Below are 17,998 nucleotides of genomic sequence, written 5' to 3'. Positions count from 1 at the left end.
CTTTCAGCAATAGAATCAACCTTTCTTTCAGCATTGCGATCAAACTTTCTTTCAGCATTACAACAGCCTTTCTTTCAGCATTACGATTAACGTTTAGGATCAACCTTTCTTTCAGCATTAGGATCAACCTTTCTTTCTGTATTAGGGATAGTTGCTTTTAACAACATTTGCTATACTTTTCATGTGTACTGAAAGTAAAGTAATTATGTCTTCACCCCCTGGGGGAGACATACTGTTTTTGCCCTGTCCGTCCGTCCGTACGTCACACTTCATTTCCGAGTAATAACTGGAGAACCATTTGACCTAGAACCTTCAAACTTCATATGGTTGTAGGGCTGCTGGAGTAGACGACCCCTATTGTTTTTGGGGTCACTCCGTCAAAGGTCAAGGTCACAAGCGCCTGAACATTGAAAACCATTTCCGATCAGTAACTAGAGAACCACTTGACCCAGAATGTTGAACCTTCATAGGATGATTGGTCATGAAGAGTAGATGACCCCTATTGATTTTGGTGTCACTCTGTCAAAGGTCAAGGTCATAGGGGCCTGAACATTGAAAACCATTTCCGATCAATAACTAGAGAACCACTTGACCCAGAACGTTGAAACTTCATAGGATGATTGGTCATGAAGAGTAGATGACCCCTATTGATTTTGGGGTCACTCAGTCAAGGTCAAGGTCACAGGGGCCTGAACATTGAAAACCATTTCCGATCAATAACTAGAGAACCTCTTGACCCAGAACGTTGAAACTTCATAGGATGATTGGTCATGAAGAGTAGATGACCCGTATTGATTTTGGGGTCACACTGTTAAAGGTCAAGGTCACAGGGGCCTGAACATTGAAAACCATTTCCGATCAATAACTAGAGAACCACTTGACCTAGAATGTTGAAACTTCATAGGATGATTGGTCATGAAGAATAGATGACCCCTAACGATTTTGGGATCACACTATTAAAGGTCAAGGTCACAGGGGCCTGAACATTGAAAACCATTTCGGTCAATAACTTGAGAACCACTTGACCCAGAATGATGAGACTTCATAGGATGATTGGTCATGCAAAGTAGATGACCCCTAACGATTCTGGGGTCACTCTGTTAAAGGTCAAGGTCAGAGCGGCCTGAACATGGAAAACCATTTCCATTCAATAACTTGAGAACGACATGACCCAAAATGTTGAAACTTTATAGGATGATTGTTCATGCAGAGTAAATAACCCCTTTTGTTTTTGGGGTCACTCCATTAAAGGTCAAGGTCACAGGGGCCTGAACATTGATAACCATTTCCAATCAATAACTTGAGAACCACTTGACCAAGAATGTTGAAACTTCATAGGATGATTGAACATGCAGAGTAGATGACCGCTATTGATTTTGGGGTCAGTCTATTAAAGGTCAAGGTCACAGGGGCCTGGTCATGTAAAATCATTTTTTGGAAATAACTTGAGAACCACTTGACCTAGAATGTTGAAACTTAATAGGATGATTGGACATGCAGAGTAGATGACCCCTGTTTATTTTGAGGTCACTTGATCAAAGGTCAAGGTCACAGGAGCCTGAACAGTGACTTGAAAACAACTAGGCCAAGAGTGTTGAAATTTAGCGGGATGACTGGACATGCCAAGTAGATGATCCCTATTGCAGCCAACCATCAGTGTCTCTTTGACTTTCGCTCCTGACCCCTATTGACTTCTTGCCTATAGGACTTTGCAATGGGGGAGACATGCGCTTTTTTACAAAAGCAATTTCTAGTTCACTTAAAGGTTTCCACCCACCGTGCAAACAATTTAATCTTTTTGGGAGTTTCCATGGCCAAGCAACTTTTGGAAATCTTCTTTTGGGGTATAGAATTCATGTGAAGAAGCCAGCCAACTGATGTTTGGAAGGTCAGTGGTAGTACCAGGTGCCTGGGACACCTTGGGTCTGTGTCTACGAAAGTCGCCATATGACCAAATAATTATATCAGATAACATTAAACCCAACAAAAACTATTAAGTCGGAAGGGATCTCTTGTAGTCTGTCAGTTCGCAATTTAATTTTCACTAATTACTTCAGAATTCTTTGACCTATGATCCTAAATCTTGATATGTACCTTGCTCATGAGCAGTGGACTGAGACAAATAGAATGCAATATGTAGAATATACAGATCGTTTTATTTTGTCCCATTGTCCGTCCGTTAGCCACAAAAGACATTTTTGTAACTTTCAAAATTCAAGATTTCACACCTGACTTATGGATGGTAGGTCATTCTTCAATTAAGTTACAAGTTAAGAAAAATATGGTTCCTTCAGCAAATATGACGGATACCCCTTCCTATGGAGGAGTTTTATACGCCCGTCGGCATCCAAAGGCATGTCAGCCCTCTAAGTCGAACAGTTTTCATCCGATTTTCACCAAACTTGCTGTCAATGTTTGTGGGCATAATATCTCGGCCAAGTTCGATAACCACCCAAATCACCCCAGGCACTCTAGGATTATAGCCCTTGAATTACGAAAAACTGCCAATTTAGCCTTGTCCGCCCTCTTAAGTTGAACAGTTTTCATCCGATCTTCACCAAACTTGCTGACAATGTTTTTATGGGCATAATATCTCGGCCAAGTTCAATAACCACCAAAAATGCCCCAGGCACTCTTGGATTATGACCCTTGAATTTATCTACCTGAATATTTAGACGGGCGTATTTTGCGACAGTGTGGAACTCTTGTTATTGTTTGGCAAAAAGTCTTGTTGATAAAATAATGAAATGTAAAAAAAAATGTATCGCTGTAATAATGTTTTATTCACGGACAATAGGACATAATATGGATAACATATTTTAATAACAACAATAGCATGATATATTGACGTAAATGATCCATATAACTCTTTTATGGTTATTCAAGAACTCCTTGCAAGATTTTTATAAGCTATTACAAAATGACAAAAATTGTAACTTGTGTTTTGTATTTAAATTCTATTTACTTTGTTTAGCAATGACTTGTTCTCGACCACACACATATATTACAGAACTCTTAATCACAAAAACTTTGTTTATAATATGCGTTCAAAAATATTTTTACCAGGATCTGACATAACCTGCAACATTAAATGAGCAATATTCATGATATATAATGGAATTTATGTAAATAGTTAAACAATGGCACAAAATGTAATCATTCAACATGAATACCCACAGTGTGTAATTCTTCTATTATGACAATCCACGTTATTCTTTTATATAATAATTGGAACTACTTCTTCAACTATAAACATCCCACTCACGACTCTTACATATGATTAAAACGGGATTGTCATTCCCCTGAATATATTTTTGAACATCTAAAAAGAATTGAAATTACGGACACTTTAATACATATACAATGTAAATTCAATTAAAGGTCCCTTTTCTTTCATCTATACATTTTCACAAGGCTTGTTTAAAATTCATTGACTGCCGTTTCATAGGACAGCCTGATATACTTTACTTTTGGAAAAGCTTCGTTTAGATTAGGTTTCTACGGGACCAGACTGTGGGCGCCTTCGGCTTGGGCGTGTCGGAGGTGGGCGTGTCGGGGGTGGTAATGTATATCTACAGTCATCTCTCCAATGTCGTAAAACTCCGTTGAAATCACAGTAAGTTCCCATACACATGCGACCACGACGCCTGTTCACAATATCTTGTCCGGCCCAGTAAAATTCTCCACGGTAGAAGCAACCCATCTGATCGAAATTAAAATTAAACGGCTGCGTCGTTGTAGGGAACCAGAATCCAGCCGGTGCTGTTCGTGGCGCTATAGTCGGTGGCCTCGTTGGGCGTGGAGTTGTTGTTGTTGTTGTTGTAGTTGTTGTCGTCTGCTTTTGTTGCTGAAGTTTCTTCAGATCAGGAAATGGCGGATTGGGATTATTTTTATCTGGTGGGGGACAATTGTAGTCGTCCCAGTGTTTGATAAGTCCATCAATATCACAGTAAGAGCCAAAACACCAATCCCCTGTTCTCCCGGCATTTACAATGGTGCCCGCCGGAAACCATCTTCCTTCATAGAAACATTGTTTAATAATCGGTGGTACATTTGGTTTGGATGGCACGTTACCACGGCCAGCGGTAGAGTTCGTCTTGAGTGCAGGTGCACCGGACGTTACTGTAATAGTCACCCAGAGTAGATATAGTAACCTGAAAAAAACACGAAAATACGCTTTGGGTACAAATTTACGTAGCAGAACATTAACAGACTTTGAACTGGATGAAACTGCGAGCCCATACTCTTAGGACCAATACACATGGAATAACAACCTTAGTAGCAATGAGGACAACAGTCAACAAAATTTATACAAGAAGGCCAAGTTAGCCATTTTGTTGCAATATTTATACATGTATAACCACCTCATTAATTTTGTGTAATTTAAGCCTACACTGTTTTAGACCATACTTGTTGGTAAAATGACCAATAATGATAACTGTTGTGATTATTGTATATGTTTTAGATCGTATACATTTGTTTATTTCACATTGAAATGTACGTGTATTTTGAAACAAATTTTGGAATATTGTTGTTTCTCATATTTTATTTTCGCATTTGCAAGAATGGCATTTCGAGAGTATGTCTAAACAGTGACCTGATGGTCCTTGTAAGTGATAGATAAAGGTCTCTAGTTCATGACAAGAAATTTTTGTAAAATGAGCAAGTACTTGTAACTGACGTAGAACAAAATAATCACTTGAAACGGAAATCCAAGAAATAGATCAAAGAATATTTAGATTAATTTATTTTGTGTAGAAAGAATAAAAAACGTTTATTTTCGTATAAATAACATTGGTGTCATAATATGAAGGATGGCTCTTTCCGCGAGATTGCATTCGCGAACAAAAAGGCGTCTTTCGAAAAATTCTTGCAAAATTGCAAACTAGATTTAGGAAAGAACAATAAATTATAGTTCAAACTATTTTTTTCTGATGGTAAAGATCCAAAATGAATCGACACGGCCATATTATTTTCACTTGATTGAACGGTATTTCAGATAATATCTAGGAACTGTATTTTTATCGGAAGCCGAATTACAATTGAACGTGGGCGGATCTTTTGGGCTGTTCTACACGTATTTAAATAAAAAAAGTTGAAAATATCGATATCCTGGCATTTGTTTTAATTTTCTGATACTCACGGAAAGCAAATCACTAATTTTTGTAGCAAGCTACTGTAAAAAATATAAAAAGAAGAACAGAATGCTATTTTTGTCCGTTTATACGAGTTTAAACCACATTTGGACTTTTTGCAGATCATCATCCAAGAATCGCTAGCTGGATTCATGCGATTTTTAAATATATAAAACAGAAATTAAATGAATAAATCAAAATAATTTCATATTCCGGAAATACAAGATATAACGGAAATACAAGAAATATATCAAAATAATCGCATATAACGGAAATACAAGATATATATCAAAATAATCGCATTTAACGGAAATACAAGACATATATCAAAATAATCGCATATAACGAAAATACAAGAAATATTTCAAAATAATCGCATATAACGGAAATACAAGATATATATCAAAATAATCGCATATAACGGAAATACAAGAAATATATCAAAGTAATCGCATATAACGGGAGTTCGGTACATTAATCAGAATAATCGCATGAATCGGAAATCCAAGACATTTATACGAGCAATGTGCAGATGGAGCAAAGCACGCCAATGTCGGGAAGTCTGGTTTTTGAATGATGAAATGTAATGTAATTATATAAGATTAACTATGTATTTTTTGATTTTAACGTAGGCCTTGATTTACTATATTAGACGTAAAAGCTGCGAAATACGGGACATTCGGTTTCGAAATACATATCAACATGTCAGCTGGTGTTTTTTTCAAATGTTTTGTAATTTTTCTGTAATTTTCACATTTATTTTAACCTGAATTAATTGTCACACTTGCAAAGTTTCTTGACCTGCGCAGATTAATGAAAATTATATTTGTCAGTATCTTGACGAACTTACTTGTCACATCTATAAACAACATCATTATCTATCCACATGGTGTTAAAGTCAATGGACCTTTTGAGAGGCCGATTATGGAGAATAACGATGTAAATACTCACATATTTGCATTCCTTTAGTCCCAACCTGAACAAATCCAATGGATAACAACAATAAAAATGCTCACCAGTGGACAGCTGTCATTTCTATATGTATACTTCTAAGCCATAAAATAACAGTGACTAATTTGTCCGACCCACGGATTATATGTGTGTCATATTTTCGCCTGACACCATTTGACCACTTGAACATTTAGCAAAGAAATTTATTGCGCTGTAGATGGCAAGTACATTTTTTTGTACATGTATATAATAACAATTAGTAATATGTAATTTATTACAAACAGCGCAGTAAGTTCCCTATATGTCAATGTCTTGATATGATCTATTTGTCTGATAAATATCAATGTTTATTTGAATAATTATTCCGTTTGTCAGTGTTATTGCGTCAAAATAAATATCTTAAAATATTTGTTGTTTTCAGAAACAACAAATCTCAGGCCCGTAACTGAAATAAAACATCAATGGGGATTCCCCATGTTTACAATTGATTTGAGATAGCAGTTTTGATAGCAAAATAATTCAGTTTTTTCTTCGGTTTATGTTTATTGCTTAATAATTTCTTGGTGAGATTATCAGATAGTGTAACTCGTGAACGAGGGAAAATATGAAGCATATAACTGGATTAAACACTTATTATAGAATAAGATGTAGCTCAGAGCATTTTCTAAAATTTTGGTTGCATTTTCTTTAATACAAAAAAATGAAAACATACGCCACTATCGGGCATTCAAGCGAAAAGGGGCCTAAATACAGGTTACAAGTTACTAAAATGACAATACTATGTATTATCCACATATCTTGCTAAACCGCCAGATATCCTTGTAACGTGTCCATCTGCTAAATCTTTATTTCGGTCGAAAGGGTCGTCAATGTGTAAAATCTGGAATATCAGTTTTTTTTTCCAGGAAGAATATAAATGTTTTATGCATAAATAAACCTAGTGCGGAGAATTGTACATATATCATCAGAAAATGCTATAGGCCACACTGCTTGTTTCTGAGATATAAAACATTTAATTACCTCCCTTTATCTAAAAAAACGGTAAGAGATTTTCGTGATGCCTTTCCTTTCATTCCGAGACAATACTCCCCCCCTATCTTTCTCTGCCTTTCCTCTTTCTGATTACTTTAGTCTTTAGTACTTAACGTTGTTCTGTTTTCTATTTATAATTATCATTATCATTTTACACTATACAGATACTTGTATCACGACCTATTCCCACTACGAGTATAATATGACATAATGCTCTTTTGTGTTTACATACAAACTTTATTGTCCGCCTAAGGAGAAGAATTCTATAAGACATGTCTTTCATTCTTATCCTTTCCTTAGTATCATGTTAACTTGTTGTTGTAAATATACAAATCTATGTTATGTACTCTTGGGAATAAATATGTTTAAACTAAACTAATAAACAATTTTACTGTATATACTTCAATTCACTACACTCCACTCCACTGAATCTAATGATCACAAAAATCTCTTAACAAATTTTGTCATTACTTTTACTTATGTCTAGTAGTATCTGTATATTAAAATTTTTAGGATGGTACAATTAAAAACTGATGATAATACCACCATACTAAATTTTTTTTTCTATTTTCATTGACGGGTTGAAGGCGTGTATGTGCATATAATATGTATATATACGTTATATCTACACTTTTGTTATTTTATACAATTTGGACGGAGTTCTTATTGTAAATTGTATAAAATCGTTTTGAATTTTGAATTTTGTAATAGCTATATGAGCCGTGCCATGAGAAAACCAACAGAGTGGGTTTGCGACCAGTATGGATCCTGCTTTAATGTGAGCCCATGATGACTGAGTGCCAGGAAGTATAACCCGTTGACACCTATCTGATAGATAACTTTGAAACCAAGAGAGCAAGGGTCCAGTAATACCTGCATATTCTAGTTTGGATAAAAGACCTTTGTGCCATACTTTGTCAAAGGCTTTACTTATGTCAAAGAAAACGACACGAACTTCCAGCCCATCATCAAGAGCTTTGCAAAGTGTTTCGTAAATGAGGACCAGTTGATTGACAGTAGAGTCACCAGGAATGAAACCGGACTGAGCTGTAGTTAGAAAGTTGATATCTTGAAGATGATTAAAGACGTGTTTAAAAACCAGACGTTCGAACACCTTTTCAGTTGTGTTTAAAAGAGAAATTGGCCGATAATTGCTTGGAAGTGATGCATCGCTTTTCTTGTGAATAGCAGTTACATGGGCCACTTTCCAAGCTGACGACAGTGTACAAGATTGTAAAGATGCATTGAATAATTTACAAAGAGGGAAGGAGAGCTCATGTGAAATTTCTCGTAGGAGTTTGTTACTGATAACATCTGGTCCAGCTGCTTTGTCAACTTGTAATGATTTGAGGACATCTTCAACTTCGACTGGGCGTAGAATTAGATCAGATAGAAAGGACAAGGAGTTGGGAGGGCCGAGTTCAGGTGCTTCTCTATTGTCGTCGTCAATATTTGTTTGCTGAACAAAGTAGTCGTTAAGAAGATTAGCCTTATCAAGGTATGTTGTTTGGGTGGTGTTAAGGTCTTGAAGAGGGGGAATGTTTATCTTATTTGGTTTAAAAGTAATGGATTTAAGAGTTTTCCACCAATCCTTGGACGATAGAGAACCGCGTTTGAGTTTGTCAGAAAGTTTAAGAAAATAATTTGATTTGGCCTCGCGTATCATTAGGATTGTTTCGTTTCGAACTGTTCTAAATTTTTGCCAGTAGTGTTGTGTTGATGTTATTCTGGCCTTTCTGTATAAACGTTTGCGTTTACGTATATTTCTTCGAATGTCATTTGTCATCCAAGGTACATCAAGGGGTCTTACTTTAATAGTCTTGTTAGGAATGTTTTGTTTTGCAAGGTCAGATATAGTTGTTATTACTTTATTGGCATATGTGTTGATATCTACATCAATGTAGTTATCCCATGGATGATTTTTGACAGCATCTCTCAAACTATCATAGTCACCGCGGTCGTATTCCCAAATAAGTCTATCAAAGCAGTGGCGTTTTGGTTTTTGAAATTTAAGAAGTCCAAATACAGGAGTGTGATATCTTTGTTCTTGGTCAAGAAAGTGTTCACCAACACCAGAATAGAGAACGTTGTTCTTGTTGGAAACAAAAATAAGATCAATCAAAGATTCGGAGTGTTCGGTAAAATGAGTTGGCTGATCAATTAGTTGCTCAAGATTAAATTGTTGTGTGATAGAAATAATTTTGCGATTTGTTATCGGACTGAATACATTGTAGTTGAAGTCACCGGTTATTATGACATCAGATATATTTGTATCAATTGCAAGACCGATAGAATCCTCAACAAGATTGTTGTAAATAGTATCAGAATTTGGAGGACGATAAAACACTCCGAACAGAATATGTCTGTTACTGTATAACGTTATTTCCACCCATATACATTCCAAACGATTCAACTCTAAATCAAGCCTCCTCCGATAGTGAAGACTGTCTTTAATATACAAGATAACACCGCCGTAGGTATAACCCACCCGATCTCTGCGTTCAGGCGTATGAAAAGATGATAATAGCAGATCTTCTGTAGGAACAGAATTGTTAAGCCAAGTTTCTGAAAAGGCGAGAATGTCAAAGTCACATAGTTCTGTGTAAAGGATATCAAGTTTGTGCTGTATACTTTGAACATTGAGGTGGATAAAAGAGAGATGATTTGGAATGTTTATCATTTCTCACGGGTGGTAAACGCGCAATCCAATTCCCGCCGGGAATACACTTAAAATGGGTTGCGCAACGTCCGGTGCTGGCGTTGCGCGTAAAAAAAGACGAAATTGAGGTATGTGAAGTTATGATTTTGCTTAGTATGAGACAAGAATAAATTTTATCGAAAAAAGCAAAATGCTATTCGACACAAATATGATAACACATCATATGTGTAAAATATCTGGTTTGTAATTTATGATTCGGCTCTATTATCACAAAAACTCAGGCGACACGAAGCGTGAAAAAAGTATGAAATCAACAAAAATGGGAGTTTCTGATCTCATATGCCTAATCTGAGGACATCTGATGCTTTTTATGATACTCAACTGTTATAAAGTAACGAATATCAAAATTATTTGCTTCAAATCCTGCTTAAGATGACATAATTGACAAAAAAATCATCGGGAATGGGGTTGCGCACCGGGAATGGAGCTGCTCGTATACATCATTATGTATATAATGTATACGCGCAACTCCATTCCCGGGGCGCAACCCCATTCCCGATGTCTTTTTGCCAATCTTTCCCCCAAAAGCAACATTTCATTCAAGTGTATGTAATATTCATGACTGTTTTACACGCGTTTGGTCATTAGAAGCGTTACATTTCCAGAAAGAAGGCACAAGAGTTAGAAAATTTGCATTTTTCATGAGTCCATGCTTTTTTGACAGCTCGAGCCAGCAAAGTTTTCGTGATAACAGGGCCGATTCTTAAATTAATAAGTTGGTATTTCACACATATGATCTTTATTCATTTTTGTGTCGAATAGCATTTTGCTTTTATTCGAAAGCACTCGTAAATGTGTCATTATTTACAAAAACAAAAACCCACCTACCTCGATTTTGTATATATTGATGCGCAACACCAGCACCGGAAGTCGCGCAACCCATTTTTAGCGTATTCCCATTGGTAATTGGATTGCGCGTTTACCACCCGTGTTTCTGTTGATGTGGAAGACACCGATGAGTAAGAGGAACTTGGACCTGGATTTGAGTGAACATCTCCAGCAGTTAGCAGAAGTAGAGATAACCATGTGTAAAAGTTTACTACAAACAAAACCTTGAGAAGGAATTGTGTAAAACGAAGGTTAGTATAAAAATTCTTAGTGTACACAGAGACTTTTCTTAGGTGATGCTTGTTGTGTTTCTGCTTTTGAAAATATATTATATACGTGTAAAGTGAGAACGAATTTTCAGGTAAACTAGAAAAAAGCATCAAAAACAAGATATGCATAAACATTGGGAAGTGCCCTTGGAATCTATATGAATGCATGACGGCTTCTTTTGAGATTTTGTTATTCATGTAACTATGTAATTAACAGTCCAAACAGTAGGAAGACTTGAGAAGCCGCCACAAGCATTACAACTAAACCAGGAATACTATGATGCGTGAGAAGGAATTGCCAGCAAGATTTGGGCTGAGAAAACGAGACAGGTGTGATCGTGATGGAATAGAGAAAATATAGTGAGAAAGAAAAATAGAAAAGCATTGGTATCAAATAGATGAAGGGATTTTACGAGGGACAGATTCAACAAAATTACATTAAACAGTTCATTTGACAATGTTTTAAATAAATGAATACGGACAGATGTGGCGTTACCGTAATGATTTACTGTTCATGTTAAGTTATGAAGTGATGAATATTCCTTACATTTGGTAAAATACATGATGTTACACAGTAATTCAAAAATGTGATAATGATTCAAGTAATATACAACTATGAAGGCTGCAAACGTAAATAGAAATAATTTATCATTTGATGTTAGTGCACAATGTTATGCTGGGATAGTTGCAACTGATGAGAAAAAGGTCTAGAGCGAGAAGACAAAAAAAAAAAAATCAAAGGCGGATACAGTAATGCCTTCCGAGAAGAATTCTAAGGACTCGTAAATAGTTACATAAACAAACAGAGAAAATGTTATACATTCTAGAACAGATCTAAAAGTTGTACTACTTTGTTTAGGAAGGGAGGTAAATCAGACACAAACGATTAATCAACAAAAAATACAAGATACACAAAACAATAGCGGCTACATGACACGGTATTTTATCACTGAAATGACAAATAAAGCCTGGTATGTATACATATTTTGCTAGCATATAATACATGTGTACGCTAAGACAGTATACTGTACTTTAATTGGTAATAAGTTCATCGAATTTACACAAAACATAGTTACTAGAAGAATTCTAAGGACTCGTAAATAGTTACATAAACAAACAGAGAAAATGCTATACATATCTAGAACAGATCTAAAAGTTGTATTACTTTGTTTGGAAAGGGAGGTAAATCAGACACAAACGAATAATCAACAAAAATACAAGATACACAAGACAATAGTTACTACGTGACATGGAATTTTATCACTGAATTTTATGACAAATAAAGCCTGGTATGTGTACATATTTTTTGCTAGGATATACATGTGTACGCTAAGACATTATACTGTACTTTACTTGGTAAAAAAATCATCGATAATTACGCTTGAACTATGTACAATTATTTCTTATTCGGAAATTGACAGCAAGGAATGTAATAACCACAGTGATCAACTCAAACTCAAAATCGTAAATATAAATCACAGAAAACTTGTATTCAGTAATGCGACACGTACATATTTCTGTGATTATTAAGCAAATGTATAGAAAATGCTCATTAACTGAAACCGCCGATTGTGAAATAATATATATAAATGGCATGCCGGTCGTTCAAATGTATGGTATACAGGTCATACAAATGTATAGATTGAAATACTCATTTGTTGAAACAGAAGATCGTGTAATAACATACGATTACTGAATGTCGACCTAGAGGCCAAATGCGTCGACTGTTAACCGACAAATCCTGGAACAAATACTTAATAGATAAGAACACAAATTAATCCTCGTATTATATTTTAGATATTGTCATAGTGCTGGTCAAGTGGCACATGCAAAATGCCGGCTATTGGTATACCGAGTTATTTTATATGAGCTAAATTTGTTATTTATGATGCAATATAGCAAAAGAATATTATAAGAATACTAGGTGGCATACCGGTCATACAAACGTATAGAAATACTCGTTAATTGAAACCGAAGATTGTGTAATAACATACAATTACTGAAAGGCATACCGGTCAACAGATAAGATTATCCCCCTAGAGACCAAATGCTTTGACTATTATCCGACAAATCACGGAACAGATACTTAATACATGAAATCACAAGTTAATCCTCGTATTATATTTTAGATTTTGACATAGTACTGGCCAAGTGGCACGTGCAAAATACCGGCTATTGGTATATCGAGTTATATCATAAAAGCTAAATTTTATTATTTATAATGCAATGTAGCAAAGAAAACGATTACACTGAAATAACAATTTCTATTTCAAGCGTATTATTAGACAAAACGTGGGGGACAGGTTGAATGTAACATAACATATGGATGTTTTTGTCCAGTCAGCTGTTGGATGACATGCTATACAGTATTATGATTTTTCCAAAAAATCCAAAAATTGTTTATTAGAATAAAGTGAGTTACTGAGTGAGACATCGAACGAGTGCAGGGTGTGGCACTGGAATATACAGAACAACAAAAATAACAAAAAAAAATCAGCTCTTGATCACCAAGTACTTGTGTACATGTATAATTAAATAAAAACGAAAACAATGTGCGTCACATAATACTTTGTATCATCCGGGCATCCGTAGCTTTCGCGGAAACAACTTTTATTGCCAGCATTTGCTTTTATCGTATGAACAGGGTCTGGTTCAGTCTTTGTACTCTCATTGTATCATTGACATGGATATAGGCCTAAATATGGCTTCTTAAACGACTTTAAAATGCCAATTTTCCAGGTTGTGTCAGTTCCAAACCATGAGGTTGTTGTCTACATCGAATATTTCGAAACCACTTAAGTGCAAATAGTGAAGAAAACGCGCGTGTTTATGTGGAGACCAATTAAAGTGTCAAGAGACTGTAAATTTTATGTTAAAACACATACACTAGCTGTCCATTTTGATGTTGTGTGAAAAGACACTACTTTCAATATTGCACAAGAATTTATATAGTTACAATCACGAAGGGAGGCAATCGTTAACAATGAACTTTTTATGATAATTTCTACTATAATAATTATTAATCAAACCTTTGGCAAACATTTGAGAAAAAAATATCAAAAACAAGATTTAACAAGAAAAAGACAAATAATTATGTTCAAAGCGAAAAATATTGCGGCAACATTATAAACAAAGGCATTATGAGCCTTATGAGGTATAGAAAAATTCAACAGAGGACAACATTCAACTTTTTATTTGCCGATATCCGGAAACCAATGCTACGGCGTTGCGACTCGTATGGATCTAGATCTGCATGCACATCCGTGCAGTCTATTCTGGATCCATACAGTTCGTTTATCAGTGAAATTTATAAACGACTTGAGTATGTATGTGCACTGAGCCAGATTCTTGCTAACGCTGATTTTCACACATTGGTGCTCATTAAAGAGGTTTATTCAGAAAATTTTGAGACTGTCTGTACAGAAAACCCTGTATCTAAGCTTATTGCTAACACCTGTCCCTTAGAAATTCACCCTTAACAGAAACACATTTCCCATCAGCGCAGTGTATCAGTGACTGCATAGTATACCAAAGGCAGACTAATATTAAGTAAATTGCCACTTTTACCATTTAATTACCTTTTGAAATTATTTTTGTGTGGTCGTGTCACCTTAATGTACGAACCCAAATGATTATAGTTAAATATGTGTTGTTCTAATGCTCGCGCTGATAAATTGCTCTGACAGTTTTCACTTAAACATGTCACACTAGCCCTTTCATAACTGCCATATTACTTAATATAGAGCTTAACCCGCTTGTTTAGCTCAACAGGAAGATCGTCGACCTACTGATGACGAGGCATGACGTATAATCTCCGTGATAGTTTGAAAAATTATATTGTGTCTGCACACCCTATAATGTGATAACGCAAACCACAAGGCAACATGACACTGGATCGGACACCGTGACACTTTTCGGAGATTGATTTCGTTTTGCAGTAAGTATTTTCAATATTGTCTATACACAATGTGAATCAATGAAAACCAGATTCCTACCAGGTTTCGAGGATAGAAAGAGGCATCCAAAGAAATGTTTTCTGAATTAAAAAAACACCACCAATAAATCACACCGCCAGATTTTCATTGTTTTGGATATTGAACCGAAGTTTTTTTCTCATTTCTGAGACAAAAAGCTTGACACTACCCTCAGTAAAACGCCCAACATTCTATCTGTTTCTCTGCCAAGTATATACAGTACCGTGAACTCAGTGAACAATACTCACGGTGCCGTGAACATAACTCAGTGAGCAGTACTCACAGTACCGTGGATACTACTCACAGTGGCGTGAACACTATTCAGTGAACAGATCACACAGTATCGTGAGCACTACCCAGTAAGTAATACTCACAGTCCGTGAACACTACTAGATGATCAATATTCTGTGAAAAGTACTCAGAGCTGTGATCACTCCACACTGATCATTAGCAATGATCACTGAGAAATTGTAACCCCAGCACACTTAGAGTCCTTCTCACTAAACATTTCTCACTACACTAAAAAGGGACAGCGTTTTAACAAAAAAAAAAAATGTGACCGTGCGGCCACATACACGCATCACAGGATCGATGCCCCTTTCTCTAACGAAAAAGGGGCGACATTTTTGTTAACTTACCATATCCCTTTTGGGGATAGGTTATCAGTCAACTAGTAAAGAACCGTTTTGAAGAAATAGTTTATATATGACATCTTTCTTACGTTTAAGCAGGATAAAAGTGTCAATTTGTTTTCCGTTTTGACATCTAAAACCGAATATGATTATATAATTTTTTGGAAAATATGACGATGATTATTTTTTCAGCTCCTGTAAAAATGATTTATTAGACTTTTAATTATTTCAGTGATATCGTTGAAACGTTTTAAAAACGTTTTATAATGTTCTATCATGCCAAAAAATACCCTATTTTTGTATGCAAATCTTTGCTTCAGGCAATATGCGCACAATAATTGAATACCATTGATAACCTGTCTATGGATAATACGACATTATGCAACTGTCAATATTTTGCCCGTCCGTGGCGGGGGGGGGGGGGGGGGCGGGGCGGCGGGCTGACCCAGGGGAATTTGACATTTCAAAAATTTTGTTGTCTAAATCCCCATCCCCCATCCCAGAGACAACCTTTTTTGTCTAAATCCCACCCTAGAGCCTGGTTGGTACATCAAATGTTTGTCAAATTCCCGCCTGTCGGGAATGGTCTTCTGTCTAAAGTCCCGTGTATGCCCGCCGCTCCCTCGGGCGGGCAAAATATTGACAGGTGCATTATCCGTGTCCATGATGGCAAATATAAATAAATGTACTAATATACAGAATTTAAAACAATTACCGTAAATGAACCAAATATGTAGCTATTCTGATGTTCTGAACTAAATGGATAAAAATCCCTATCCTTGGGAGAATACGAAACATAAAATAGAACTAGAAACTGACCACAAAATGTGTTTTTCATACCTGCATATTAAACTTAAGGAAGAAAATTAGACACCTATATCAATATGTGTCAACTTCTTCAAGTACTTTTCTGTTTACCTGCTTGTAATGCGCATATAAAGTCACATTAATATGAGTACCTTTTACAACAGTTTTACTGTAAAACATCAATACTATATTTGGTTTGACGGATCGAACGCCTGACCTCCCGTACTCAAAGCGGACATTCTATCATTGAGCTATAAATAGCATTGCGTCTCCAATAGTCCTTACGTACGGAACGCCGGAGCTGCCTAATATGTTAGATGAGTACAAGGTTTTTTCTTTATTTAGTGTAGTATCTTCTCAAGATATTGTAATGTCTTGTTAATTACTGGTTGCAATGCTATCATGTGTAACGTATGTACTATTTTGTCACAGTGAAGTATTATTTTGTTAAACGGCCATCCTGTTTTCTCAAAGCAACGTGCTATCATGTCCACTTAACATACTATCTTGTTTCTCATACTATCTTGTCTGAGTGACGTACTATTTTGTTTAACGACCATCTTTTTTTCTCAAAGGAAGATGCTATCATGCCCAGTGTGTATACTATCATGACAGAGTGACGTAGTATTTTCTTTAACGACCATCCTATTTTCTCAAAGGAACATGCTATCATGTCCAGAGTGTATACTATCATGTCAGAGTGACGTAGTATTTTCTTAAACGACTATCCTATTTTCTCAAAGGAACATGCTATCATGTCCAGAGTGTATACTATCATGTCAGAGTGACGTAGTATTTTCTTAAACGACTATCCTATTTTCTCAAAGGAACATGCTATCATGTCCAGAGTGTATACTATCATGTCAGAGTGACGTAGTATTTTCTTAAACGACTATCCTATTTTCTCAAAGGAACATGCTATCATGTCCAGAGTGTATACTATCATGTCAGAGTGACGTAGTATTTTCTTAAACGACTATCCTATTTTCTCAAAGGAACATGCTATCATGTCCAGAGTGTATACTATCATGTCAGAGTGACGTAGTATTTTCTTAAACGACTATCCTATTTTCTCAAAGTAACATGCTATCATGTCCAGTGTGTATATTATCTTCTCAGAGTGACGAACTATTTTGTCAAACGACCATGACATGATAGCATGTTACTTTGAGAAAATAGGATGGTCTGGACCAATTTTCTTTTGATTTTTATTCAGCACTGAAAATTTTCTTCTACAGAAAACTTAAGTTACAGACATTTGAGCTGCACCATGTGAAATCCAGCATAGTGCATTTGCGACCAGCATGGATCCAGACCAGCCTGCGCATCCGCGCAGTCTGGTCAGGATCCATGCTGTTCGCTAATGGTTTCTCTAATTGTAATAGGCTTAGAAAGCGAACAACATGGATCCTAACCAGACTGCGCGGATGCGCAGGCTGGTCTGGATCCATGCTGGTCGCAAATGCACTATGTTGGTTTTCTCATGGTGCGGCTCATTATTTTAAAGTGAGTCAATGTGACTGGCCAATAAGTTTATATCAAATAAAGAAGACGCTTATGTCAACAGCCTTTTTTGTAAGAACCTTAATGGTGTGACTTCCTGTTAAATTCTTACTTTCTTACTTTCCACACGAAAAACATCATTTGCTGT

The 17,998-nt window shown here is 36.0% G+C and overlaps 2 protein-coding genes across 2 annotated transcripts; both read right to left on the bottom strand.

Annotated features, from left to right (window-relative positions):
* Window positions 1-3,490: 3,490 nt before the first annotated feature.
* Window positions 3,491-6,494, bottom strand: LOC123559058 (uncharacterized). Its single transcript, XM_045350877.2, has 2 exons — window positions 6,152-6,494; window positions 3,491-4,154 (listed from the first exon to the last, which is right to left on the bottom strand). Exons 1-2 carry the CDS (start codon window positions 6,274-6,276, stop codon window positions 3,491-3,493), a joined length of 789 nt encoding a protein of 262 aa, XP_045206812.1. The 5' UTR covers window positions 6,277-6,494.
* A 370-nt stretch (window positions 6,495-6,864) lies between these two features.
* LOC123558446 (uncharacterized) lies at window positions 6,865-9,798 on the bottom strand. The gene is made up of 2 exons (XM_045350323.2): window positions 8,032-9,798; window positions 6,865-6,966 (listed from the first exon to the last, which is right to left on the bottom strand). Exons 1-2 carry the CDS (start codon window positions 9,796-9,798, stop codon window positions 6,865-6,867), a joined length of 1,869 nt encoding a protein of 622 aa, XP_045206258.1.
* Between the last annotated feature and the right edge of the window lie 8,200 nt (window positions 9,799-17,998).

Source organism: Mercenaria mercenaria, chromosome 5 (genome assembly GCF_021730395.1).
Source record: "Mercenaria mercenaria strain notata chromosome 5, MADL_Memer_1, whole genome shotgun sequence".
In the NCBI taxonomy this organism is placed as follows: domain Eukaryota; kingdom Metazoa; phylum Mollusca; class Bivalvia; order Venerida; family Veneridae; genus Mercenaria; species Mercenaria mercenaria.
The sequence above is the reverse complement of the archived record's forward strand: the minus strand, read 5'-3'. Positions and strand labels throughout refer to the sequence as shown.